Source organism: Parus major, chromosome 7 (genome assembly GCF_001522545.3).
Source record: "Parus major isolate Abel chromosome 7, Parus_major1.1, whole genome shotgun sequence".
Lineage (NCBI taxonomy): Eukaryota > Metazoa > Chordata > Aves > Passeriformes > Paridae > Parus > Parus major.
Genome location: NC_031776.1, coordinates 17,651,432 through 17,678,835, shown reverse-complemented (window position 1 = coordinate 17,678,835; position 27,404 = coordinate 17,651,432). Strand labels below are relative to the sequence as shown.

The window sequence follows — 27,404 nt, the reverse complement described above, 5'->3', positions numbered from 1 at the left end:
CCCTGGGGTTAAAACCAAATAGTTCCATCAGCGTCAGCATCGACACGAGTGGTTTTTACGCTCGGCTGCGGGAGGGGGCTAACGTGGATCGTCCCTCATTGCCCGGAAGCTAAAGCAGAGGCGAAGGTGGTGTCTCCCACACGGATCCTGCCACGGCCCGCTCCGCCCTGCCCAAGGACGCTGCCGAGGCCCCCGTGAGGGGAGCTCGGCGCGCTCCCCCGCCATCAGCGAATCTGGGCACGGCACTCATGCGCGCGCGCACTCCACGGCAGGCGGTGGCGCTCGCTCCCCGCGCGCCCTCTGATGTTTCCTCATTCTGGAGGACTATGACTCCCATCATGCAACACGCGCAGCCGCCGCCGTGCCCACGCCCGGGGAACGCCGGAGACGAGGCCCATCCAACGGTGCGCGCTGCATGCTGGGTATCGTTGTTCTCCAAGCGGCGTCGCCCGTCACCTCCCCGCGGGAAAGGGTGTGGCGCCGGCCCTCGGGAACCGCCTTGTCCCCGAGTCGCTTCGCTCCCGTTCCCCGTGTTAATTCCTTTCTGATTGCCGGCCGTGACGGTGCGGACGAGGGGGGCACTGGGTGTTTTACTACATAGATCTCCGAGTCCTTCCGCAGTGCCCATAGATTTCTGCTCATCCCGCAACGCCTTCGGAGCTGGTTTGACCCTCGGCGTCTGCCGTCGGCAGCCGCCTGCCAGCTGTCGGCGCCTTTGTGAGGCGGCGGAAGGGACGCGGGGCCGAGGGCGGCGGGCGCAGGGCCGGAGCCGCGGACAGGAGCCGCGGACAGGTGCGCGGGGGGCCGAGCCGCGCCCAGCGCTGCTGCCGCCCGGTGGGAACGCGCCTTCCTTCGGCCTCGCTCTGTGCAGCGAGGGCTGCGGCAGCAGGGTGGGGTCGGGGGCGGCTCGGGATTCAGTGAGTGGGGAGAGGCTGGGAGTGCTGCCTGCTCCCGGGCCGCGGGGCGGGGTGCGACCCGGTCCGGGCTGCCGGGCGCTCTCCCCGGGACGGCCGCTGTGGGATTTGGGTGGGGACTTTGGTTCTGGCGGCACCAGGTTCGTACCGCGGTCATCTCCTGGCGGGTGCGGTGAGCTCCCCTCCCCTCGGGTTCCCTCGGTTTGTGCTGCTTCGCCTCCCCGGGCAGGCACTAGACGGGCGGGAACCCACGGTGTGACAACGCGCTTTTCTAGTGCTTTTTAAAGGGACACGAGAATGCCATTTGAAAATGCTGACTAGATTATTTATTTGTTAGTACTTTAGTGCTAACAGACGACATGAAGGAATACATATATTTATTCCAGTATACGTATTGGTAAAATGTGGGGTTAGACGTATGAGGCTTGCAACATTTTGCATCCATTTCTGTGCTTACCTGTGCTATGCAAACACTTGCAAGTATTCTTTATTTTGAAATAGCACATGGTCATATTCCTAGTGCTTAATCTTGTATCCTTATTGTTAATCTTACTGTAAAAGCATTTATAGTTGACTCATTTGTTGTGCATTTTCTTTCCTGACTTGACTTTGCTTAAAACCAGTAAAATTAAGTTCTTCTTCACCTAACCCTTTCACACACTTTTTCTTACCTTGTTCTAAATCTCTGTGAAGTACTAAACTTACAGGGTTTCCACCTTTTGTTATTGACCTTCTTGTTTGTATTTGAGTTAGTTACATAGCAAAACTTCTTGTAGCATTTTTTGTCTTTAAATGATCAATCAATTTATTAGCAGTGTAATAGTTTTGAGAAAAAAAGTTATAACACATGTGTTTTATAGTTTTCTTTGACCATCACACTTGTACTTACATTGCCTTATAATTTATGGTAATCCTACTAAATGCTTTAATAAATCTTTACTTTGAACTATATAATTGTCTGTAGAAGGTTATATAGCTTACATACTGCTAAGGTATAGAATGCCAGTATTTAGATGTTGAAGTGAAAAGTGAAAGAGAAATATTTTCTTGCTGCTTTTCTTGCTGTTTTCAGTCATGAATGGCTAAGGTTTCTTCCAAAGTATTTCCTTCAAAGAGCATCAGACCTACCTTAGAAATGGATGCTGTCATCATGTCATGGTTCTATCTGTTTTAAATCAATCACTTTAGTATTGAGAATGTGTTAAGTGAAAGAAAAACAGAAACAGGAATGTGGGGGTTTTTTTGTTTATCATTGACTTTTCAGGTTTCTGATAAGCTGGTTTTGGTAAGTTAGTGTAATTTCTTTGCAGATAGCTTCTGGAAAGAAAAGCTGCAATCTTAAAAACCAAACCAAAAACAAAAAAAAAAACCCAGAAAAAATCCAAATAGATCAAAACAAAACAAAGGCCAAACAGTGACATGATTTCTGTTGATCAGTGTTTCAGCCATGTCTGACAAAAGTGAGCTGAAGGCGGAGTTGGAGCGCAAGAAGCAACGATTGGCTCAAATCAGAGAGGAGAAGAAGAGAAAGGAGGAAGAAAGAAAGAAGAAAGAAGTAAGAAATAGTTTTCACTTTGAAAATTGACTTGGATATGTAACTTGACATATTCACTTGCATATGTAACTTGCCCAGAATTTAAGAGTAGGTTCACATAATCATTTTCTATGTCCTGCTCAGGGAGTGTCTATTTAATGGTTTATGCTAATATAAATGCAGCACTTTCATTTTCTGATAATGTGAACACCTACTGTTTTCAACTGTCCATATGATAAGCTGAATTAAAAAAAAAAAATTAAAAATTGGTATCTCAGACTAGCATAAAGTTCAGATTTCTAGAACTATCTGTGTGCATGTGACATAATTAATCAAATCACTCTGATCCATTGCATGAAAGCTCTGCTTAATGAATTGTGATTTGTGTTATTTAAAAAACTCATTTCTGAAGTACAATTCTGAGGATGTCTGTAGGAATTATCTGACTGTCAGTATTATCATTGTACAAATAATGTGCTGTGTTCTTCTGCTCTTTGGCCTATGTATAGGCTGAATTTTAAAATTCAGCCTATACACTCAGGATATATGTGGTACTTGTGTGTTACGTTTAGTTTGTTAACAGTCTTCTGGATTTCTCACTGCTGAAGTGTATGACAATCAGAGATAGATTACTGTTTCTCCTGAATGCAAATTGTATCTCCTAAAAGCAACTTTTGGTCCTATGTTTTGGGATATTTTCTTATTGCTTCTCTGTGTTTTGGTTATCATCTAGCTGGTGTTCTGAATCAGCATATGACGGGAGACTGGGCAGCTGCCAACGACATGATTCAGATAAAAAGGAGAAAGAAATTGCTCAAATTATGTACTAATGATCTTGTAGCAGTGCATTGCCAGAATTGCTTTTTAAAAAGCAGCTAAGAGTAGAAAGATACAGAGTATGCAGCATCTTTTTTAATAGAGCTTGCACTATTTCTAAATGAAAGAGGGTGGAGGTGTACTTTTTTTTGTATCTAGCAGACAACTAAAAGAAAGTTACTTTTCCTTGATACAGTTATTGTAATTTTAAAATAGGAACCATATGACTGTCTCTAAAAAAAGATAATCTTGTGAAGTGCTAGTCATTTTGGCAAATACACAGACACTTTTTGCATGTTTATATATGTACTTTAATGGCAGTACCAAAGCTTTGGAACATTGTTATTCCTGTCTATTTACTTCATCTACAAAAAAGAACCATCAGAATTATTGAAATTGAAAATCAAACCTACTTGATAATAGGTTTCAGTATTACAAAAAACCCCTGTGGGGTCTCAAAAGAAATGAAAGATTAAATGCTATAACTTAAATAATTTTTAGACTGACCAGAAGAAAGAAGCTCTTCCAGTACAAGAAGAATCTGATCTTGAAAAGAAGAGAAGAGAAGCTGAAGCATTACTTCAGAGCATGGGGTTGACACCTGAGTCTCCTGTTGGTAGGAATGTTGCTATTTGAAATAAATGTTTGGGAGTTTTTTATTTAATCTTTTTTTGGGGGGGGGGTTTGGGTTTTTTTTTGGGGTGGTTTGGTTTTGTTAGGATTGAGTTATTTATGTCATTAACATAATAATTCTCTGGCCACTTTTTCAGGGGTTAAACATGTTTAGGTTTTATACTCTTTTGTCCTTCATGGTCTGTTACAAATGTCAAATTATGTGCTTCAGTACACTTTACATAACATAATATTTATATTATAAAATAACACCATTTACACTTAGTGGATTATTTGAAGTATATTAGTTAAAATATGTAAGTATCATGTATGCATTTTCTTTCCCCCCGCCCCCCCATTTTTCGTGGTTTTTATTATCCTGTATTTTTTTTCTTACTCTTTTCCACAGTGCTATATTTTAATGCTGCTAATTTTGTAAGGAGTTGGCTTGTTTCTTTTCTGCATCTTTTACACCCTAATTTTTCTTATCTCAAATACCTGAGTTTGATGGAGCAATAGCAACACTAAGTATAAAAATTAGCTTCCAAGGAAGATGATTGGTATCTGTGCAGCTCTTGGCTGTGTTAGCATCTTGGCTCTTACTTTTTGCCTTTACTTAGGCACATCTCTATGGAAGATGAAAGCAAGAAACATGATAATGCAACTGTGTCTTTTGTCTCCAGCTCTGAAATCAAAGAGGTTTAAAGCTTATCAGTTTGGCTTCTTGGTGGGGCTCTATTTAACTGGTTTTTAAATAAGAAATAATAATAATTTCTTACAGATATATCTATGATTGTGTTTTCATAATTGCTTTTGTGTAACCCTCAAGTGTTCGGAAGTGAACACCATTATAGCTGCTTACATTCCAACAGCCCCAGCAGTCAATTTTGGTAATTCAAACTGTTTTAATAGTTGAGAGACTCCATTTTCCTGTGTTAGCACCAGTGTGTAGCTGTTTAAGTGACCTGCTGTGGATTTTCTTGGCTAGACTAGTTGAACTAGTTGAACACCTCCCTTGCATGATATTGTGCTAAGCAGCTGATGAACTTTTTGTAGGAATGTGTGTGGTTGTTACTTTTTTTCATATCTAGCAGAGAATGTAAAAGCCACAGAATAGCCAGTCCTAAAAGCAAGTTAATGTGTATACTTAGAGTAGGTGTTCATGAAAAGCTCAGTGAAAAAAGCTCAGTGGAAAGTTAGTGCTTTTGGTATCTACCATACTTACTATATAAGAAGCCTTAAGTAAGTGAACCAGAATTATTTTCAAAAAGTCATTATTGTTTAATCCTCTGGGGTAGGTGAAATTCCATCTGGTCTTTTTGTAAGACTGTCAGTCTTTCAGTGGGATTCACCTCTTTTTGGGAAGGGTTTCCTGAGAATGGCTTTCCCCGCAAGAGAGCGCTGCAGCACCGGCACTGGGCCCTGCGGGTGGCGCCGGGGCCATGACATTACTGTGTCCTGAAAACACACACAGATGGCAAAGCAAAGGCCTGCGGGCAGCTCATTTGCTGTAGGGTAACCAGTACATGGCAAGGATGAGTTGAAGATTTTTTGTATTCTTATGTGCCCCCAGTTATCTGAAGTCTAAATGTGTGTATGTATGAAATACAACTCAAGACATATAAAAAAGGTCTCTCCCGTAGGAGGAATGAAATTTTCATACATTGAAGAATTCAGTGTTACTTTGGTAAAATTAAGGGAATATTTTTGTCAATCAGAGCCATGTCTCTGTTTTGAGATGGGGTAGAAAAATTCTCTAGAATTCATAATATACTTGTGATTTCAAGAAATTCTGTAGAAATTCCTTAGAGTTCAGCGTTCACCCATGCTTAACTGTTGAAAGAGTACACAACAGTTTATATAAACTGTTTATATTTTGTTCAGTTGATTAAAGGCTTTTTTTAAGGATTGCTAAGCAGTGAATGCTTTACATATTACTGAAAAATGAAGCATATAAAAACCTTCAAAGTACCCCTTGATTCTTGTGCTTAAGCCCTAAGTTTCATTAAAAAATAACCATTTCTAAAAAGAAAGGTTGAAAGACGTACCAAAGTAGCATTGTATTTTTCTTAGATTGCATGATATCATTCACTATGTATCACTTCCAGACAGCATGTTACTTTTCAAATGGTAAATGCAGTCTTCATTTACAAGCAGAAAGTGAACTGACACTTAGGAAGTTTAAATATAGTGGTCCTAGACTGTTTATTGTCAAGCAAAAAAAAAAAAGTCATTCTCAAGACCTAATACTAGAAACTTTTTAATACACAAGATTTATGTTGATTTGATTCAAGCTGGTACAAAAATAACAGGATGCTGTATGACACAGCCACTTTTTTGGCCCACAGTTTGGTGATTATATATTTTGAAATAACATTTCCAGTTAAACACATTCATTGTTAAGTCTTTAAGAAAGACTAATACCAGAGCTGTAATAACAACTATCTTTTCTATGTTTAAGCAACATGAATCAGTGGAAATTACCCTTTGAAAACCAGTATCATCATTTGTCAAAAGTTCAGTTTAAAAATATTTTTTTTCAATTCATTTTCTCTTAAATGTCTTCCCCTCCATGTCTTTTGTATGCTCCAGATGCATAAATGCCGAACAACTGCATGAAAGTCCAGCATGAATTGTTAACATTGTCTTTTCCCCTCTCTTTCTACTGTTCATTTTCATCCATGTATTTTTTGTTTGCCATCACTTTTTTTTTAAATACTTCATTTTTAATTAATTTGAAAACATCCTAAGCTGTGCAACCTCTGCGAGTAGTAACAGCGGATACCTGTCTGTTTCACTATTTAGTCCCTCCTCCTACCTCTCCGTCTTCCAAATCTGTGAGTACGCCAAGCGAGGCTGGGAGCCAGGACTCCGGGGATGGTGCTGTTGGATCCAGGTATGTCACTTTCCTGGTCCTGTTCCTTTGCTCATTACTTGTATTCTGAATAATTAAGCTTGAGAAGAAGTCAAGGTTAACTACTTGATAATAATAATTTGAGGTTACACTATTGAATATGTCAAAAGTGACTGTTTTATGGAAATATTTTACTTTAAAATTTGAAATGTGACTATACTTACTCATTTGAAGTTGCCAGCATTGATGTGGAGTTGTTTAAACTTGCAAGTTTGAAGTAAAATGATTGTCTTGGGACAACAACAAACTCAAAGGGTCTAACTTCTACGCTCTTCCCCACTTTTTCTAGAGGAGGATGGGTATGGATTGCTGTTTGCTTTTTCCCATACCTAATTGATCTAATAAAAGATACAGTCTACAAACTTCGCATTACTTCTGATTTTTTTTTCCCCTTACTCAGAACCATATTTCTCATTATTTTAATTCATCTCTGTAGTACAACTACAGCATTTGCAATCTCTTATTTTGTCAAAGCTTAACTCTATCTTAGTACAGTCACAGTTTTTCTGGTCTTTCTTCAGTTCCAGTGCTTGTCACAGGTGTTTAACCATTTCTTTGAGCATGATGATTTGAGACATGCTGCTCTAAAGAAGAGTCAGATAAATATTTCTGTTAAATTTCAAGTGGTGATATATGGGTGATAAGGCAGGAAAACACTACTTCCAAACGGTATTTCTACTGTTTTCCATGCAGCCTGCAAATAAGAGCAGTAGCTGCCTATTAATATTGGTAAGATATTCTCATCAAGAGAAGTTTGTGTACTTTAAATTTAGTAAGTATACACTGTGGATGAAGATTGGTTAAAGCACAGTAACTGCAGCAGTTATCAGTTACTCTTGTTGTATGAGTAGTTGTTTTGGAAAAGGAGTCAAAGATTAGACCGCTCTGAAACATCTTTAAAGAGACTGCAGTAACATCTTGTGTGCATGTGGATTATGCATGCATAACTATATGCATCTTAATCTGAAAATATTCAAGATACTAATGACCTGAACAAAGGTTACGTGGTGCCTATTTCTAAGTAGAAATCATTAAGTTAAAACAGAGAATACATCAGACAGCAGATGTGAACCCAGACTTTGTTTTTAACAGTGCTCAGTTATGATTTTGTTTGCCTGTTGTGTTATTAACCAATATAATTGTTCCTTAATTGAGTAGAAGCAAATTTTAGTTGTTTTAAATTGTTGTTTACTTCTTATTAAATTGCCTTTTTATATATTTATATATGTATTTATGTTCGCTAGAACAAAAAAAAAAAGTATTTGATGATGACTTTTGAAAAGAAAATATTTTCTTTCCATTCACACCTGATTTAAATTCACTATGAAACAGTATGTATAGGCCACATACCTGTAATGGAATACCATGTTGTGTACTAAATTTATTTCCACCTCATCAGTGCACTGCACGCTGACTGTGTATTCTCAAACTTAGTAATGCAATGTTGTATGCATGCATTTTCTTATGAAGCCTTGAAAAAGCCCATATCCTGAGTCTCAAAAGCTTAATGCATTTTCGAACCTTAAAACTATGTGTGTCTCAGGATTGTGATCTTTAAGGCATGAAGGTATGAATATACAGCTAAATTGAAGGCATTATGGAGACCCTGCTGGAGTCCCCCCACTCCCACCAGTGGATTCTTCCCTTGCCCTGGGAAATGGGTGTCTTTATCCTGGCTTATTAGTACAAGTTCATACATTTTGAGCAAGAAAGTTGGACTATATGATATCCTTTGGTGTTACATGTGGCATTTCACTCCTACCAATATGAGATGTTTTATAAAGCATCCTCTGTGATGCTGAATCTTGTCAGGAACTCTTCTAGCAAGTAGTAGAGCAGTGTTCAGACTGTGCTCCTGCTGTTACTTCCATCTGTCTTTATTTTCATTAGTAAAGAGTTTTGTTTCTTTCTCTTTTTTTCCTCAGTCAAGAGTGCAAGTCCTACACTAGAAAAGAAAACAGCTAGTTTACATTTAGGCCAGTGGATGTTTCATAGAATTAGTTTAAAAACAGAAAATATTCTAAGAGATATAAGAAGTGTTAGGAAAGTACCTGAATACAGAGAAATCTAGACATATGTGGAAGAGTGGGAAATTTGTTCACTGAATCTTGTAGATAAATTCATTTAACTGAAGGCAAAACAAACTGGAAAACAGAAGAAACAGTATTTTGCATAATTTTGGTACATATATAATAGGTGAATTTTATCTTAGAATGTTACCTTTATTTTAATAGAGTATCTCTGAAAAATATTTAACTGTATCTCCTTTACTACTTGTTAGCTTGAACTGTTTGAAAAGATAGACTGTCCCTGGTCCAACTGAAGCAACTTTTGAAAGTGAAAATAGTGCTTTGAAAGCAGGAAAGCTACCTCATTAAGGGCTAGATGTTAAACAGGTGCAGAATTGGAGCATTTTATGTTTATGGCCTTTTCCCCAAGTTCCTCTCAAACACAATTGAAAAAGTTGAGAAAATATTTGACAGGTATTGTGGTGATGCAGCATCTCTATCTGAAGCTAAGAAAGATATTCTTTCCAACATGTAGATTGCAGTGGTGGTTTGGTTTTGCTTATGATTGACCAACACATAAGCAATACCCAGCTTCAAGTCTCAGGGACCAAATTAAACTCTTAAATCTTTTTGGTCAAGAAAGGTAGCGGAGATCTAGTGAATAATTATGCTCAAAGAAATTAACTTTAGACTAAAATGATGTGTTCTCTGATGCACAAAAGATACTAATTTTTTTTTGAGATTTGAGTATTAAGCTATTGCTGTGGATGCAATTGATTGGCTATATATGAAGACGGTGGATTTGTAATTCCTAATTAAATTATGACTAATAGTCCTAATGCATACTTTCCACTAGAACAAGGTAGTGCATGGCACACCCATATTTATGAACTTTTATGGCATTTTGTATATATTTTTCAGATGAACTTTAGGAATTCTGCACCTGATTAATAGAAAAGTAACCATGTATGGGATGAAAATGTAAAACTGTCTTTTATTGAGTTATCATAGTAAAATACTGCATAGTCTTTATTTTTTTATTCAGAAACATTATTTTAAAAAATGCAGATAACATATGAGAATGTCAAGAAAAAACATGCAGGGTAATCCGCTAATTTCTTACAAGTGTGTTCCTAAAATTCTGCCTAAGCCTGATAGCCAGTAGACTGCATGAAAATCTCTGAAGAAGAGATGAAGGCTAAAAATGAAGGTAGAGGGAATATTGATTTCCCCCTTCCTATTTCTTCTAGTACAATTTGAAATGGATCCATTCTGTTTGTTATTCTACATGACTTTGAAACATGTTATTAATATAAAGCCCACAATTTATAAGAGATTTTAAGTGTCTTAGATGGAGTTGGCTCTAACTCAGATGACACTTACAAGCCCAAGGCAGTGCTTAACCCATAATTACTGCAATGTCACATCTTGGAAACTCTAGCAGTTCTCTATCCCAGTGGAAATGGTTTTTTGCCCCACTACCAAAAGGCTTATGTGTTGACTCACTTCCTTTACCAATATGACAGTTTCCTCCACATATTTACTGCTCTGGGCAAGTTTATGTTATGTTAACAAATCTGTCTTCATATAACTTGAACAAATCTGAACATATTTTAAATGGAATTTCAAGTTTTTACTGGTTCTTATAAGTAGTTAAAATACTTTTGTTTGCCTTTTATTAAGGCAATGTTTGTTTGCAGACCTTTAATTTTCAACCTTTAAAATAATTCTTTGCTAATAGCTCTGAATTCTATTTGCTTCTTAACTTTTGTATTTACTGCATGTATTATTGCACTGAATGTTTGCAGAATTTCCCTTAACTGATGTTGCATTGCCTTGTTTCTTGTGAACAATGAAATAACTATAAGCTTGCTGTAACTCTAGAATTTCATAGTGTATATTTGCTTCACTAATCTCTGGCCTTTTTTGCTAATGCTGCATGATTGTTCAACCTGGGGTACCAGGACGCTGCATTGGGATACTGATCCATCAGTTCTTCAGCTCCACTCTGATTCCGATCTGGGGTATTGCATAGATTTCTTATATTCCCTCTTTCATGTGCTTATGGATAATAAGTATGAGCGTTTTTTCCTTTAAGACTTGTAGTTGTTGTTAAGAAACTGTTTTGTAAGTAGTAGAAATTTGCTGTCCCTAGCATGGTTTGCTTGCAATGAGAAATTTTTATATCATTTAATATACATTAGATGCTTATTTCTAATAAACACAAATAAGCTTGTTTTCTTTGAGTCTTTCTTTGACAAAATATAAACTTTAAGGAGTTACTTATTTAAAATAAAAAGGTTATAACATGACTGTAAATACAGAGCAACTCCCATATTTTCTTAGAAATATGTTTATAAAAACTGTAGCTCATCATAAACACTAACTAAAGCCTGTATTGCGTGCTAAAAATTATGATTCTGCCCACCAAAATCTGTCAAAAGGAGTTACTCTTCTGCTTTTATCTTGGGAGAGGAGTGGATAGTAAGAAACTAAATCTGAGCTAGGTAAATTGTTGGATCATTGCAGTATTATTACAGTACATACTGCAATTAGGTTTTACAGAAAGCTACAGTGGCTGAATTAATGTTGTGGAGGTGTTGTATGATGTTAGCTATAGCTACCTTTAATAAAGTCAGAAAGCTCAGAGGTTTTCAGTATTGTGCTCTAAAACAATGTATTATGGATAAATGATTTGTCAGTGTGAGTTCCAGGACAGCCTGACAGCTCTGCATTCCAGAGAGTACCTTAGAGGTGGACTAAAAAGAGCAGCAAAGTAAAAGACCAGTAAATGCTTTTTCCATTAGCGTAACTAAATTGGTTTTCAACCTTTATAATCCTGGAACTGTTGCTGTACAAGCATGACTTGTGAGTAGATCTGTATCTTTAATAATACAGATGTATCATATAGGTGGCAGTATTCTGGTCAAGCACAAAGAGCAAAAATCCAAAATTATATCATAATGTCCAGATATTTATATGTGTACATCATCCTTTTTATCACAGATCTATAAATGGTTGCTGATTTTAAATAAAAATTATAAAATAGTAGTTGTAATCATGTGACTTGAAAGTTTCCACTGGATTTAAGTTTGACTAGGCAGTGCTGTGACATAATGACTTGGGTATTCTAGGCAAAATGTGAAATAATAATTATTTTTTTTTATTTTTAAATTAATTTTATTTAGACGTGGACCTGTTAAACTTGGAATGGCCAAAATTACACAAGTTGACTTTCCTCCTCGAGAAATTGTTACCTACACAAAGGAGACACAGACACCTGTTATGACTCAGCCCAAGGAAGGTGAATGGTTAATTTATTACTATTAAGTTAATTTAGGTTTCTTTTAGTATAATAATGATGACCACCAGCAATTAACTCCCCTACTTCATAAGAATTTAAATTTTTATACCTGAAGCTTTTACTGTGAGTTTTAAAAGAAGGAACTAATTTACTTATAACTTATGCAGTTTCTGTTTTCAGCAATTGAACACAGGCTTTCTTTCAGTCATAAATTGTTTGCTTTTCAAAAAATAACTTTTTACAACAAAAATATGGTTGACTAGCAGATTTCCTTTTCAATGATGAAACACCTGAATTTATCTGCAAATGAAAGTATTAGTCCTGAACTAGATTGTGTGTATTTCTACAACAAAGTCTCTGACTTTGAGTATGTGTCTATGTTAGCAATTTTAGGTCCTACTTCTACATTCATAATTTTGCATTTTCCTGCTCTTTGGTATACAAACTTTTGGGTATTTATGCAAGGATGTATCTTTCAAACTGAATTTCTCAGTGAGCCAGAGGATATGATTTTTCTCTAACTGTGTTTCTTTTTTATTCTTAATTTTATCTGTATACCTGCACAGGTAGGTGTTTGTGGTTTTCCTGCTTTCATTTTTCCCGTGCCCTCAACAGTTTCTTTCTCTAATCTCTCAGGTCTTTTTTCCTCCCCTCTGTCAGGTTCATGGAATCTGGAGACTTAGGTCACAGTTTATGTACTTGAAGAGTTCTACTTCTGCTGCCTGCTGACAGTGGAAATTGCTTGGGATTGTATGATCTGAGTTTCACAGTAGATAGGCTGTAGTTGAGGCTTGCTCTAGTAGAGTGGAACAGTGGTCATCTCTATTTCTGCATTTACCAGAAAGCAGTCTCAATGCATGTGTTGTCTCCTCATCCATTCCATCTTACAAATACCGATTTCTTGAGGACTGTCATAATTTTTTTCAATATATTTATTTCATGTGCTTCACAAAATTCACAGGTGTCTTTTCAGCATTTCAGTGAAGATCTTTTTAAGGGTTATCTCAAGACCACCTGAATACATTAATAACAAAGCTCTAAGTTCCCATTTTACAATGATATCTGAAATAGGATGTAGGTTTAAAAAAAAAAAAAAGAATAAATAATGCTGCATACAAAAACCGGAGTCACTAGGTAAGAGATTTTTCTTGGTAAAAGAATTTAAAACTCTTGAAAACAATTGACAAAAGCAATATGCTGAATTTACAGGATGCAATTAGATAAATCTAAATTCTGTAAAATGTATCTTATTGATTCTTATTTCTTCTCACAGTCTGAGTTGTGCTTATCTGTAAACAAAAATAACCTAGCAAAGTACACTTGAAAGGGGAGCTTACAACTGAACTTACACCTGCAGTAGCTCCCTTATCCAGCAGCAAGTTGCATCTGAGCTGGGTTGGCTCAGCATTCACAGCTTCCTATAAAGTGAAGTAACCTGGGCCCTTCATAATATATTTTGAGATTTTAAAATGCTGTTGGAGCTGTGCTCTTGAATAAGGAAAATAGCAGTTTTATTAGATTGTGTTAACACTTGGTTTGGTGGGGAGGGACAGCACATGAAGTAAAATTAACAAACCCACAGGAAATCACTAAATAGTTCTTTTTGTTCCAGTTCGGTGTGCTACAGTGGCTATGTAGTTCCATTATAAGCTGAATTAAGAAACATTCGAAGCAGTCTGCCTGGTGGACAGATAGGAAGTAGAAGTAAACTAGTTTTAGATAAAAACCATTTCTAGTTGTTATGGAAATATTTGTGGCAACACATAATACCAAGTGAGTTAAATAGGAGAGACTTCATGTCCTCAGATAAGACTTGGCATTTTGAAATGCCTGTTTTGGAGTCCTGTAACAGTTAAATTAATTTTGAAATGTGGCAGCTTCCTTAGGAGATGGAGGCATTTAGTGTTCTAACAGTTTTCACAACTTCCATTATTTCATTGCAGCGCTAATATGTTGATTTATTATGACTTCAAAGTATTTGAGAAACTGCCTTAGGAAGATTGATTCTTAAATATTATAAAACAATAAAATCAGAATGTCTCCTAGGAATCAGTTAATCCAAAGAAAGATGTGTGTATAGGGGAATATGATTTTGCTCAGCTGTCACAATTAAGGCTTTCCAGGACTAACTGCGTACTTGCTACTTAGTGCTGCTGTACAATACTGTGCATGTGCAGTTGCAGCTCACTGCAGACAGTGTTATTGCATTTATTTCACTCTTTGAGGAATAATTGTCTGCTAACATCTCCAGGACACAGAATTAAGATATTAAGCAGAGTAATAAAAATAGGATGCATAGGATTTGCTTCTTGGATGCTGGTACAGTGAATGCAGGATTTATACATCTTAATATTTTTTAAGAAATAACAAGGATCATGTATGATCTTTGTGGGTCCCTTCCAACTCAGAACATTCTGTGATTGTACATGCCTTAAATGTACAGAAATACAGATAGGGAACTTGATGTGAAGACATTTGGCTTAACAAAAGCCACCCATTTCACAGATGATTTAACTTTGATTAACCTTCTCTGCAGCAACAGATTGCTCAGACAACTGGAACTACACTCTACAGTGTTATTGCTAGGTGCAGCCTAATTTACAGCACTGTTTTTCCTTCTGTCTTGCCAAAATATATCACAATTTTTATGTTAAAGTAAAAATTCAGTAGTTCATTAAATCTGTTTTTAGCATTCATTGGCAAGACATTTGTTGCTATTAAAGTTTGCATAGAAATAGCAGCTACTTTACTGCTCAGTTTGTAACCTTAGATCCCCTGATTGCCTGTCAGAAACAACATGGAGTTAATCCCTTAGCATATTATGATGAATATTCATTGATATGTTGATGTGACATACGGTTCCATTTCCTGTCTTCATGGCCCTGGGACTTTTCCAAGTCTTTGCAGCTTTTTTTTTTTAATCTGAAATCATATTTGGTACACTGACAATTGAAGTAGCTTAAAATGCCAGTAGGTACAGTCAATAATGAGTAAGGAGGGATGCAGTTAGGGAGTGCCCTTAAGGTTTCAAATTTAGGTAGCTGACTTGAGATAAATGCAGTGCATGACGGTATTGTGGGTTCTTGACTTACTAGCCTGGGACTTTTTCAGAAATAGTATGTCCAGTGCTCCCGTGTTTGCTGGGTGCTCTGTTATTGTTATGCTAATTCTTTGCAAATTCTGGCATCTGGTCTGCTATTAAATAAATTCAAGATGAAGGTGAGACAGGAAAAGTAATTAAAACAAACATTACTTACTTCGTTTTTCAGTCCAGCCACTTAATGGTGCCTTTTTTGTGAACTGTGAGAAAGATTCCTGGGTTTGGAATAGAAAGCATTCTAGTTTTAGATAATTAGGTAAAAAACTTGTATATTTGGGGATATTTTTTTATTTTGGCTTTTTTTTTCCCTCCAGATCCATTAATAAGAAAGTTTGCATGTGACTCTTCTTTAGAGAGAAGGTTTTAGATTTATGCAGTTGCAGATAAATCAGTGAGATGACATGTTCAATTTCAAGTCTGATACTTTGAGAATATTAAAATAAGTGCTGTATCCTGCATTTAAATACAGTAATATCAGCTGGCTGTATGCAGTAAAACTACTATGAAGGAATTTAGAGCTCTGTATAATATATGCCATTTATGTTTCAAACATTAAAAGGCAAGAGCAATCAACTTACATGATCTTTTGAATAAAATATGTAGATTAGAAGGTCATATAGCACTAAGGGGTTGACCATCCATGTTTGACAAGAATTTGACTCCTGTCACTGAAAATGGTACTTAGAATCAGTGTAGTATGACTAATGGGGAGTTGGGCTGAAATTCCTAATTTGGGACGTTCAAAGCTAGACTAATGTATCCAGAGTGACCCAAAACCAAATTTCTAAATTTGAAGGCATCATTTAATTCTGCAAGATTGATTGGCAGGGCGAAAAAGAGGAGGGGGAGTTTTATCCAAGTGGCCGTAATTTGAATATATGATCCTTTATGTGTTGTTCTCAAAGTCATGTGTGTTAACTCATATTACATTTTTTAATTAATCATTGTTCACACCTGTAGCTATTTGACATTAAGAATTCCCTTCTTTAAAATGGCCACAAGTTATCCAGTTTTCAGGTTACCAGTCCGCTGTGCATGCGAATCCATCGAGAAAGGAGCAGTGTCTTTCTGTTTCTTTGCGTGATTATTTTGCCCAAAAAAGCTTTCATTTTTTTTAAGTAGCACAAAAGCTGTAATTGGCATGCTTTGTAAGGAAGTGTCAATGTGCAAGAGAGTGGAGATCACTAAGAATTCTTTTACGGGTTCTTTCCCCTTTGCACCACCGCCTCCTCAGCAGGGTCACTGAGATCACTAGCTTTTCTTGAAATGGCCATTTTCACTGGCAGGTGCATTATACCCTGTATTTTCAGATTGTTTTTCCATTCTGAATGTTTGGCAGGTTGATTGCTCTGGCTGCATTGACGGAGAAAGGGCTGACAAATGCAGTTGGGCTGGCTGAAAAGACAGTGATTACTGTTTTCCTTTGTGGCTGATTGAGGCCCTTGAAAGGAAAGATTTTAACCTTCACCATTTGGTTCAAAAGTATGAGCATATATTGAAATCATTCATGCCATTTATCCTAGTTCTGTAAACTTGTCAGAACATAAAAATCGCTCAATTTCAAGTAATGTAGGATTGGCATACGTCATTATCATTTTGATTAAGTTGGAGTTTGTATTATTGTGTGCATTATACAGTGTCATTTAAAGCTTTCTTTCCTGCAGGTACAGTTATATTTTTATTGCCTATACTATGGAGTTAGAAAGATTTTCAGACCTCTTTAAACCTATCACTATGTGTGTGGTTTGGCAGCTGGTATGGCCTACAAGCTGTATTTTGTTTGCAGGGTAAAGGCTTGTCTGTAGACCTCCTGGAGTGCTGGTAATTGCACAGGCTTGCCATTGGGGAAAGACATGATTGGAAGCAGTCAGGCAGAAAAATGTTGTGCCATCCCATTGCCACCTCATAGCAGAGAGACAATCCTTGCAGTACCATCTGGTTGTTGCTATCTAGTCAGCTGGCCTGGCTGCTGGGACCATGGCTTGGCAGCTGGTTCCCATCCCTTGACCACTCCTTTTTTTTTTTTTTTTTACTCTTTTTGTGTGCATGCATGTGGATTTTTTTTATTTTTTTTTTACTTTTTGTGTTAGATAACTTTGAACATGGGTCGGGGAGATGGCTGCAACAAATAAGCCTAGTCCCTGTTGAATACTGTGTCATTACTTGTGATGAGGCATGCAGCAGTCTCCTGCTGCCATTCCCTTATAAGCAGATGACGTAGCTGTTTAACCTATAAAAACAAGTCTTTTCAAAAGCTTATTCTAGAAAGTGGATGAAGAAAAGCCAGCATATCCCACAATTCTAAGTAATTTAAAGGTATTTTCTGGTTTACAGTATTCAAAGAATAAAATGTGGAAATGCAGAAAGTGCTGTAAGCCTTGTCAGTATTCCTGAACATTAACATTTGATGTTATTCATTGCAATTAGGGAAAACACATTTTCCTGTAAAGTTCTCATTGCCAAACATGATACAGATAATGAGACTTGCATCTAGAATGACAGAAAAAATGTAATCTCTCCGCTATTATCTTTAGCAAAATTTGCCTCTCAGAATAGCAACCTGAAAGCTAATGTAAGCCATCTTCATGCCATGTGCAGACCCATTAGACTGATGCTTTCAGATCATAAGTAAGCAGCTGCTCTGTAGACTATTTTAGACATCTGATTTTTCTTTATTCCACAGCATTAATGTGTCAGTGTGTTACACAGAACATGAATCCACTGCATGGTTCTGTGTGCAATCATAAATGCCTGTAAGACAGATTTCCACTTTGGATTCTTTACAATTTCTTGTGTGTCTTATTTCTGTTTATGCAGTTACATAACTCAGTGCAACTGATACCCAGGTGGAGACAGAGTTCCAATGATATTTTGGTTTGTAATAATGTTATCCTTGGCACTACATTTTACAAATGCAACCATTTTAAGCTACATGATACCATTTTACATCAGCTTATTTGAGATTCATATAGAATGTTACTGTCCCCCTTTAGAAACACTGACGGTCTCACCATGTTTCTCCTTAGATGAGGAAGAGGAAGATGATGTGGTTGCACCAAAACCATCAGTTGAACCTGAGGAAGAAAAAACATTGAAAAAAGAGGAGGAGGAAGAAGGTACTGTTCACCTCAAGACATTCTGAGTGTGCTGTAAAGAAAGCCATCAATACATTTTTAAACTTTTTGTTCTATTAATTTAAAATTAATTTCATTGTTAAATACTAATTAGCCAGAAAACCATAAAATGCAAAAACTATTAAAAATCATGATAAATACTGTTTTTCTTTCTTGATTGGTGAAAGCATGCAGTCCAGAACATGTCTGTATAAATTTATTTCAGCTGCCCCTCATGAGCTCACAGAGGAGGAAAAGCAACAAATTTTGCATTCGGAAGAATTTTTAAGTTTTTTTGACCACTCCACAAGGATTGTTGAAAGAGCCCTTTCTGAGCAAATCAACATTTTCTTTGACTACAGTGGAAGAGACTTAGAGGACAAAGAAGGGTAATGTGAATGTTAAATACTTTTCTGTGAATTTCCAATACTTTTAATTAAAAAAGTGATCTAAGATTAATGTCTCCTAATTGTCTTTATAGAGAAATTCAAGCGGGTGCAAAACTGTCCTTAAATAGGCAGTTTTTTGATGAACGTTGGTCAAAGCATCGTGTTGTCAGTTGTCTGGACTGGTCATCTCAGGTAAAAAATAATGTTTCAAGTAAAGAGTTGACTTTGTAAATTGTTGTAGTTCTGTGCATTTGATTCCCGTAAAAGCACAGTTGATACAGGCTGTATTTCTAAATGTGTTTCTTATGTGCTCTGTGGTTTGAAAAAAGTAAACAGAGCTCTTAATATTTTATGAAAGGTAGCAAAAGGTTTGTATTGTGAAGAAAGTTGGTTTTGGTTTATGAACTGCTTTGTGGAGATAACTCAGCTTCACTAAAAAGAAAGCTCACTTAAAAGTAATAGGTTTTAGAGTTAAAAGAAAGTTATGATGAGAGAGCAAGACTAAATGTGTATGTTAATGCTGGTTTAGGAGCTAAATTAGCAACAATTGCAGTTTTAACTAACTATTTTTCATGCCTTTATAATGGCAAGGTGTTTTTTTAACCCTATTTTGGCAAAAGAAAACAAAGATTCTAGGATTATCTGGACCATTAGCCAGTCATCTTGCTTATTTGAGTCTCTTTTGCTTACCATGCAGTATCCAGAATTGCTTGTAGCCTCTTACAACAACAATGAGGATGCGCCTCACGAGCCTGATGGGGTGGCCCTTGTATGGAATATGAAGTACAAGAAAACTACTCCAGAGTATGTCTTTCACTGCCAGGTATGATTCTCTCTTGCAAGGAATTTTATGTTGATGAATTTGTATGCACTTTCCTTATCTTTGTCAATATAATAATTTAATCGGGCTGGCATTTGCTTTAACCACATCAACAGATGTTGATAGCTAGAGACTTCAGCTGAGAAATACTATTCTGTTTCAGAATTTCTGACATCATTCAGGATTCAGTCTTGTTTGAGAGCTTCTTTTCCTTTTTTTTTAAAAAAACAGGAAAACTTTCTTGTGTACTGGTTGAACCACAAAGGTTTGTACGTAAGGGGCTTCAGTGAGATTGTATACTACAGCTTAGTTTACTAAGACAGCCTGAGGAAATGGAACAAGGATGAAAGCTAGAGACATATGCATAAAAAAAAAAGGCAGATAGAGGTTTTCCAGTAGTTTTCTGAAAGATAAAAACATGCAAATCTCTTCCATTATGCCAAGCCTATGATATCCACATTTTTCCCATCATTTTGGAAAATTACACAGTTGAATCAAAATTTAACCTCATGTTGTCACATTACTGTCAAAGACCAGCTTGCAAAAGTAACTCTGTTATATCAAAATGTATTTCTACATTCTCTAAGAAGTAATGACTACAGAATGTGGCAAAACATTATTAAAATTTTGTGTTTTATTGGGCTTTGCTTTGCTAATAAACTATGGTAGGAGGAATAGATGTATGAGTGTGAAAGAAAAGAGGAGCACAATTTCATTTTATAAATTGAAGCAAAAAGACTATGGAGGCGTTACAAAGGGTGGGTGAATCCTTAAGTAACTGGGCAGTGAAATAATGTGCTGAATAAATTTAGGCAAAGAAGTTTTTCTGATATTTGGCCTCATTTCCTTTAGTTTTAGACATAGTGTCACTGAATGATAGTTCAGTGTTTGGTGATGTTTTTCTTCCTTTCAGTCGGCAGTGATGTCAGCTACATTTGCAAAATTTCATCCCAATCTCGTGGTTGGTGGCACATACTCGGGCCAGATAGTGCTGTGGGATAATCGCAGCAATAAGAGAACCCCAGTGCAGAGAACACCACTTTCAGCTGCTGCTCACACGGTAGGAGGTGAAATATCTTCAAGGACTGTGCCCTGTTGAGATGTGTTTAATGTCTAGTAAATTCTGTCCAGTGCACTTGATATTGGCAGTGCTTAAATGTTTATGTCCGTATTTTGACACTTAAGAACCAGGCTATTCATAAAAACCAGAGTGTCAGAAAAAACAAGGATCAGTTTTGTAGGGGAATATAATTACTTTTGATTGGGATCAATCTTCTGTGCTTTGTTAAATGGTGAAGCTGTATATTTTACTGTAAATTAATTACATCAGAACTGGCTATTACGTCTAAATTATTTTCTGATAATACTTTGTTTTTTAGCACCCAGTGTACTGTGTAAATGTTGTTGGGACCCAGAATGCTCATAATTTGATTAGTATCTCAACTGATGGGAAAATATGCTCTTGGAGTCTGGATATGCTTTCCCAACCACAGGTAAGATAACTTTTGAGATATATACATATACATATATATATACACACACACATATATATATTCACATATATATATATATATATGTATATGTGTATATATATATATAATATCTATTCTAGATTAATATTCTATTAAAAGTTCAGTTGTTCTAATAAACATTAATCAACATTTTCCCAACACATAGAATTAAGGTAGCTTGATATTTGATAAAATATTTCCCCAGCTGTGGAATCAAATATTTTCTGTTGTTTCTTTTGTATAGTTTTGGTGTACTTGTGTTAGTGGTGAACACAAATGTAGTAAGAAAACTTCCTTATTACTGCCCAACCTAACCAAGTAAAATAAAAAGAAATCCCTTCTGTTGTAAAATCTGAAAGATTTTTGTAGATGTAAATAATTCTTTTTATAAAGTAAGTTGCTGATATTTTCACTACAGGATAGCATGGAGCTGGTTCACAAACAGTCCAAGGCTGTGGCTGTTACCTGCATGTCTTTCCCTATTGGAGATGTCAACAACTTTGTTGTTGGCAGTGAAGAAGGCTCAGTGTACACTGCATGCCGTCATGGCAGGTGAATACAAACTTTAATTCTTCAAAGGAAATAAAAATAGTGAAAGGATGAGTTCCTGAATGCTTTACACTCAAAATTTTTGAAGTTCATACTTTCTCCTTTGCACTGAAGAAGTTCAGAGTATCTCTGTCTGAATTTCAGTGCGTTTTTTCCTGAGTAAGAGCTTCATTAAAAACCAAAATGGTTGGAATTCTGAATTGGTATTATGAGTTGTTTGTGTCGAGGGCAGCATAGGTCACTGTGGTTTTATTCATTTGAATTGTAGCAGAACATTCCAAACTTCGTATCAGTTTTGTAGATAATTGTACAGTAACATCACGCACAAATCTTAAATTGGCTAGCTGTTCTCCTGCTGTTCAATCTATTTTGAAATTGTCTGACTGTATCTTATCAATTGCTTTCTTAAATATAATTGAGTGTCCAGGTTTCATCTCAAATACACATCACCTTGCTGCACAGCTTTTTTGGTTCCAAAGTACCCAAAATTGTATCACTTTTGTGTAACATCCTTCCCATCTGTTTCCCTTCTTTTTCATCACCCCTGATAGGAGGCTATTAGGGATATATTGTTACTGGTTTATGTCTGAACCTCATGCCATTGAAGTATATGCAACTTCTCTTAATTTAATGGGAGTTTTAGGCTTATTCCTGAGACTGAATTTTGTTGTTTGTATGAATTGAAGTTGTAGTTATTGCTTAGAGCACAATGTAGTTAAATGTGTACCTGAATGAGTCTCCTGTCCCTAGGATATTTTGGCACTTACAGTTAGTAGAAAATACATGTTGAACTTAAGGTCTGCTTTCAAGCCTGGTCTTCTGTGATCCTGCTGTGGTGAAGCCTTTTGCAGTGGGGTAATATCCATATAAGGCAGCAAAATCTTGTGGCTGTATTTAAATTGCATTTCAGTGCTATCTCTGTCTGCAGATGTTTGGTTGCCAAATCAATTAACCTTGGTTGTATATTCTGAAACAGCAAAGCTGGAATCAGTGAGATGTTTGAAGGACACCAGGGACCAATCACTGGTATCAACTGCCATGCAGCAGTTGGACCTGTAGACTTCTCACATCTTTTTGTCACCTCTTCTTTTGACTGGACAGTAAAGCTTTGGACAACGAAGGTAACTTAGATAGTTCAGTGGTTTTCTTCATAGCCCTTGACACAAGGTGGTGCTATAATGTAAGCTACTTAAGTAAGTTCACGAACCTGAAGTCAAATTGTGTGAAGTTGTGGGGTTCTTAGCTGCAGTCCTGCAAAGAGGAGACAGCTGATGAGCAGAACTAAAATTAACAGCATAAAACTTTGCTTTCAGCTTCTACATAATTTGTATATTTCTGATCCATTCTTTTCAACCTTTTGCCCTTTGTTATCAACAATGATTACAATGTAATCAAATGTAAATCATGTTATAAAGTCAATTGCCTCATATATTCATAAGGCAAATGTTTTGCTACAATTTTGTGGAGGACTAAGGGATGGCACCAAAACTAATGTCAATTAAACTTGAAGAGGCTCACAATTGATATATATGTCATTTCCATTGCCAGAATGACTTCTTTCACTCTTAGACGGATGCCCTGAGAAATGCAAAGCAGAGGAAGCAGATTTAAAATCTCTGAGTAATAGTCACTGAATTATTGGCTAGATTTACAAGATTATTAAAGCATTAAATTTACAATTTACAATTGGCTTGCTATTGATTGTTTTATAATAGCCTATAGAGTGCATGCTTTGGAAAGCATATCTTTAATAATAAAAAGCATTAGATTTTGACTGATTTTTGCAGTGGCATTTTTTTAAAGCAAGTCAAAATGCAAATCACTTTTTACTCATTGCTGGTAATACTGTTGAAGTTCTGTATTTTGCTTTACCTGTTCATTTTATAATTTTGAAATGTAGGGTTTGGTTATTACATTGTTGTCTTTGCTTCTTTTCAGAATAACAAACCCCTCTACTCCTTTGAAGATAATTCGGATTATGTTTATGATGTGATGTGGTCTCCAACTCACCCTGCCTTGTTTGCCTGTGTGGATGGGATGGGCAGGCTTGACCTGTGGAACCTCAACAATGATACTGAGGTGAGAAGTCAGGTTAATGGTCAAATGCAGCTGGAAAATTGTTTATACAAAACAGAAAAATTTGGGTATTTACCACAGTTTTGCATTTTTTTTTACCATACCTTGTTTTTGGTTTTTTTTTTTTAAATATGCTGTAGTTCCAGTAGTTTCTGTGTAGTAGATCGCATTCTTTGATTACAGGGTTACAAATGATTCCCATGAATGAATAACAGAAGTAATTAAATTGTTTTACCTATAACAAGAGAGACCAAAACATCTGTTGGTGTAACACTGATCCATGTTGTGAAAGTGATTATAGACCTCCCACCCTGAGGCCTTGTCAGCCTACAGCTTAACAGTGTGAACAAAGCTGTTACCACACACCACCGCTGTTCCTATTGCCACAGTAATAGTGCAGTGAAAGTGCCATTTGTTTCTAACTTAGTGAACTGAATGTTTGGTTTTCTGGTGTGAGTTATAAACTTCATTATAGCAGAAACCTTTTCCAAGATTTGCTGGAGGTAGATCAGAGGAGAAGCCTGACAGATACTTAGTACTTAAATTTCACCATCTGAAAAGTACATATAGAAGAAAGTTGTAGGACCATATGCCAGCCTGTGTCTTTAAATTGGAATTACCTATTCTAGCTTTTTGGACAGGGCTTGACCTGTCAAAACAGCTGATTTCATCCCTGCCCTCTGTCATAATCTTCCTCAGATCCCAGGGTGCCTCGTCACTGCCTGAAAGCATGTCTGTGCCTCCTGTCCCACAAGAAGAGTGCAGATGTGCCTTTCGATAGCAGATGTTTGGCCAAGGGACAGATGTGTTGTTTTGGTCATGTCACTGGGGAGCTTAAGGCCACTGAGGTCTTTGTATTGTGAACAGACTTTGATCTGCGTACCATGCAGTGGTTGAGGTATTGGGCACTTTTGATGCAGCACAGATGGCCTAGGTGTGTTCTGTCATCTCTAGTTTATGGAAACCTGATGCATTTTTATCAGTGTGTTTCAAATTGGTACAGGTGCCCACTGCAAGCATTACCGTGGAGGGCAACCCTGCTCTGAACCGTGTGAGATGGACACATTCTGGGAGAGAGATTGCTGTAGGTGATTCAGAGGGACAAATAGTTATATATGACGTGGGAGAGGTATGTATGTCCTATATTGTGCAATGTATATTGCAAAACACTAGGGTTTCTTTATTTCGCAGTTTGCCTTTCAGTTTTTTCTCTTGTCATTAGAGGAATAATAATTAGGTTTAATTTGTATTTTTTAATTAATATTTCCTAGTAGTGTTTTATTTATGGTGTTCTAGCATAAATTTTTAGCGTGCTGCCATCCAGTCAAAAAGCAAAGGCTTTACTGTAAGGCTGGTGAAATAAGAATCGATAGTTTTTTCATAGAAATTTTATCTTCTGTGTAACTGTGGCACATGGGAATTCTGATCCTAGCTTGAGAAGTACTGAACAATATATTCTGCCGTGGAGCAGCCTTGATTTTGTTCTTAGAGGGAAGCTGTTGCTATTGCAAGTATGTGTACTGCAATAGTACGTGACTAATTGATGGGATGAGGATATAGCATTAGTATTCCCTTTGAAGGCAGTCTCTCAAGTGGAGATACATAGCACAAGCCTGAAATAATATCATTTTGTACTTCAATGCAGGAGTCTCAAATTCTGCTTCTTTTATTAGTTAGAGCTTTTGATGCTTACAGTAAATAACTATAAGCTTATCTCCTGGAACCTCTTCTGAACATTAAGTGCTCTGCCATTGGAAGTGAGCTCAGCTCTGTTTATCAGGAGGTTTCAGTAACACTCTCTGTGTCACAGCAAATCGCTGTTCCTCGCGGGGACGAGTGGACCCGGTTTGGCCGGACGCTGGCAGAAATCAACGCCAACAGAGCTGATGCAGAGGAGGAGGCTGCAACCCGCATCCCGGCGTAAAGCCTTCCAAACAGGCTGCAGGGCTACACTTGGCAATGATTGGATGCAAATCCTAGTGTGTCAGTTCTAATCACAGCTTAGGGGAGGAATATATGGATTCAACAATGGACTTTGAAATGTATTAAGATTAATGAAAATCAGATCTTGCGTTGTTATGTTTTATATAAATTACAAGGACATTCTGGATTTGTGGAACTTTTAATACAGTTAACTTTGACTTTGCAAGGATCTCCTTTTGCTGAAACACTAACCTGGTATAAATTTGCTACTTGGTTTCTGTAAAGTCCAATCTGAAACAGTATCTTTCTGAAAAGTAAAAGTTCTGCTCCTAAAACTTTTTCTGTATTACAGACTAACCTTCATTAGGTAGAAAATCTCTGAAGCATTCTTTAATTTGAACTCTTCAAATTACCCATCATATGCATGCATATGTTCTGAGTTTCATTATTTATATATAGATAAGCCTCAGACTCTGGTAGTGGGTAATATACGTGAATAAAAATTTGTCTGTAGTTACAAACTTATGTGATAATCAGACCTGAATTAATGAATACATACTTAATACCGATTTCCTTTTGTTTGAACTGATGCATTAAAAGGTGAGACTGATTCATAAATAAATACTATACAAGCACTTGTCAGCTGCCCTGACCACTAATCTGCGTAGTTTAAAGTTTCTGGGAGCTGATCCTTTTGTTTTGCTGCACACATCACTGGCCTGTTCTCTACCCCCAACCACCCCTTACTGCCATGGCAATTAGCAGAAAGGCTCCCGTTATCAAATTTTTCTTTTCCAAAGGATAAGGAACTAGACTTTAAGTTAATTTCTATAGCATGATGATTCTTATTCTGTTAACTACAGACTTGCTACTAATTTTCTGTACTAAGATGTTTATTATTATTTTTTAACATTTTTATTGAAACAAAATTTCTTAATGGCTTGAAACAGAAGGGTCAGACTTTCTGTTAAAGGTTACTTTTTTCTTTCTTAGCATATTACAAAGTTTTCAATCAAGATGGGTTGCAGAGGGGCTGTTTCTTTAGGTTGGTTTTTTTTTTTTTTTAAATAAATACTGCGAGTTTTCCTAACTAGACACTACATCAGTTTTGTAGTATTTAACCTAGGACTGTATATTTGTTCTTAATCTTTTACAAGCTCATTGTTTTGCCAGAAGAGCTAGTTTTGTATGCTTAAAAATAGGAAATAGGTTTATATTCCTTAATTACTTTCATGTCCAGTAATGTCATTGTTTCTTTGTTGTTAAACTTTTCTGTTTAGTTTTGAGGTTTTTTTTCCTCTATCTCCTTGCCTTAGTTCTGTTGTTATGAGCAGCTTGTAGAGACACAGCAGTTCTGTCTCAGAAAGTTTTCTTTATTGGCAGGTCTGGAAGTGAAATGTGTTTAGGCTTCCATTGGTGGAAGTGTGTGTCCCTGCCTTTTGAATGCAGCCATGCTGCTCAGTTTGCAGGCATTTCTCCTGTGTGCTCTGCTCAACCCTACAACAGCAGCATGTGAACAGAGTAAGAACAGGCACATCATGAGATGGTTTGTACCTAGAAGCAAAAGAATTCTAAATAAGCACAAGGTCTCTTGGTTTGATGGTTTTGGAGGGAGGTGGTGCTTGGGTTTTTGGTTAGTTGTTCTTGTAGGTTTTTTTATTGACATTACTTTTCATTGAGTAATACATTTCCCTCACACTTTTATTTTCAGAAATCCAGTAGATAAGGCGTTCTTTCAGACACATGCAGGTCATAGGCATTAGTTTTGTGTAGTTTCAACCTTCTAATAATTTTCAGTTATTAAATTTAATGCTACTTAA

The 27,404-nt window shown here is 36.9% G+C and overlaps 1 protein-coding gene across 6 annotated transcripts; it reads left to right on the top strand.

The window, feature by feature from the left end:
• The first annotated feature begins 449 nt into the window (after positions 1-449).
• On the top strand, positions 450-27,404 carry DYNC1I2 (dynein cytoplasmic 1 intermediate chain 2). Of its 6 annotated transcripts, none has more exons than XM_033516118.1 (17): positions 450-563; positions 2,352-2,469; positions 3,766-3,880; positions 6,628-6,772; positions 10,764-10,823; positions 11,988-12,103; positions 18,230-18,319; positions 18,543-18,705; positions 18,798-18,897; positions 19,403-19,528; positions 20,439-20,585; positions 20,905-21,018; positions 21,455-21,588; positions 22,562-22,706; positions 23,524-23,664; positions 24,665-24,790; positions 25,472-27,404. In XM_033516118.1, exons 2-17 carry the CDS (start codon positions 2,362-2,364, stop codon positions 25,583-25,585), a joined length of 1,944 nt encoding a protein of 647 aa, XP_033372009.1. In that variant the 5' UTR covers positions 450-563; positions 2,352-2,361; the 3' UTR covers positions 25,586-27,404. The 6 variants fall into 6 exon arrangements, with proteins under 6 accessions (XP_033372009.1, XP_015489929.1, XP_033372008.1 ...); XM_033516117.1 differs by lacking the exon at positions 450-563 and adding an exon at positions 579-792; XM_015634440.3 differs by lacking the exon at positions 450-563 and adding an exon at positions 580-792 and having other exon boundaries at positions 6,682-6,772.

Excerpts from the sequence above, each read along its gene's own strand:
- DYNC1I2 (XM_033516118.1), top strand. The coding sequence starts at position 2,362 with ATGTCTGACAAAAGTGAGCTGAAGGCGGAGTTGGAGCGCAAGAAGCAA. Across the intron at positions 19,529-20,438 it reads AGTATGTCTTTCACTGCCAG|TCGGCAGTGATGTCAGCTAC; the intron begins GTATGATTCTCT and ends TCTTCCTTTCAG. Across the intron at positions 24,791-25,471 it reads TTATATATGACGTGGGAGAG|CAAATCGCTGTTCCTCGCGG; the intron begins GTATGTATGTCC and ends TCTGTGTCACAG.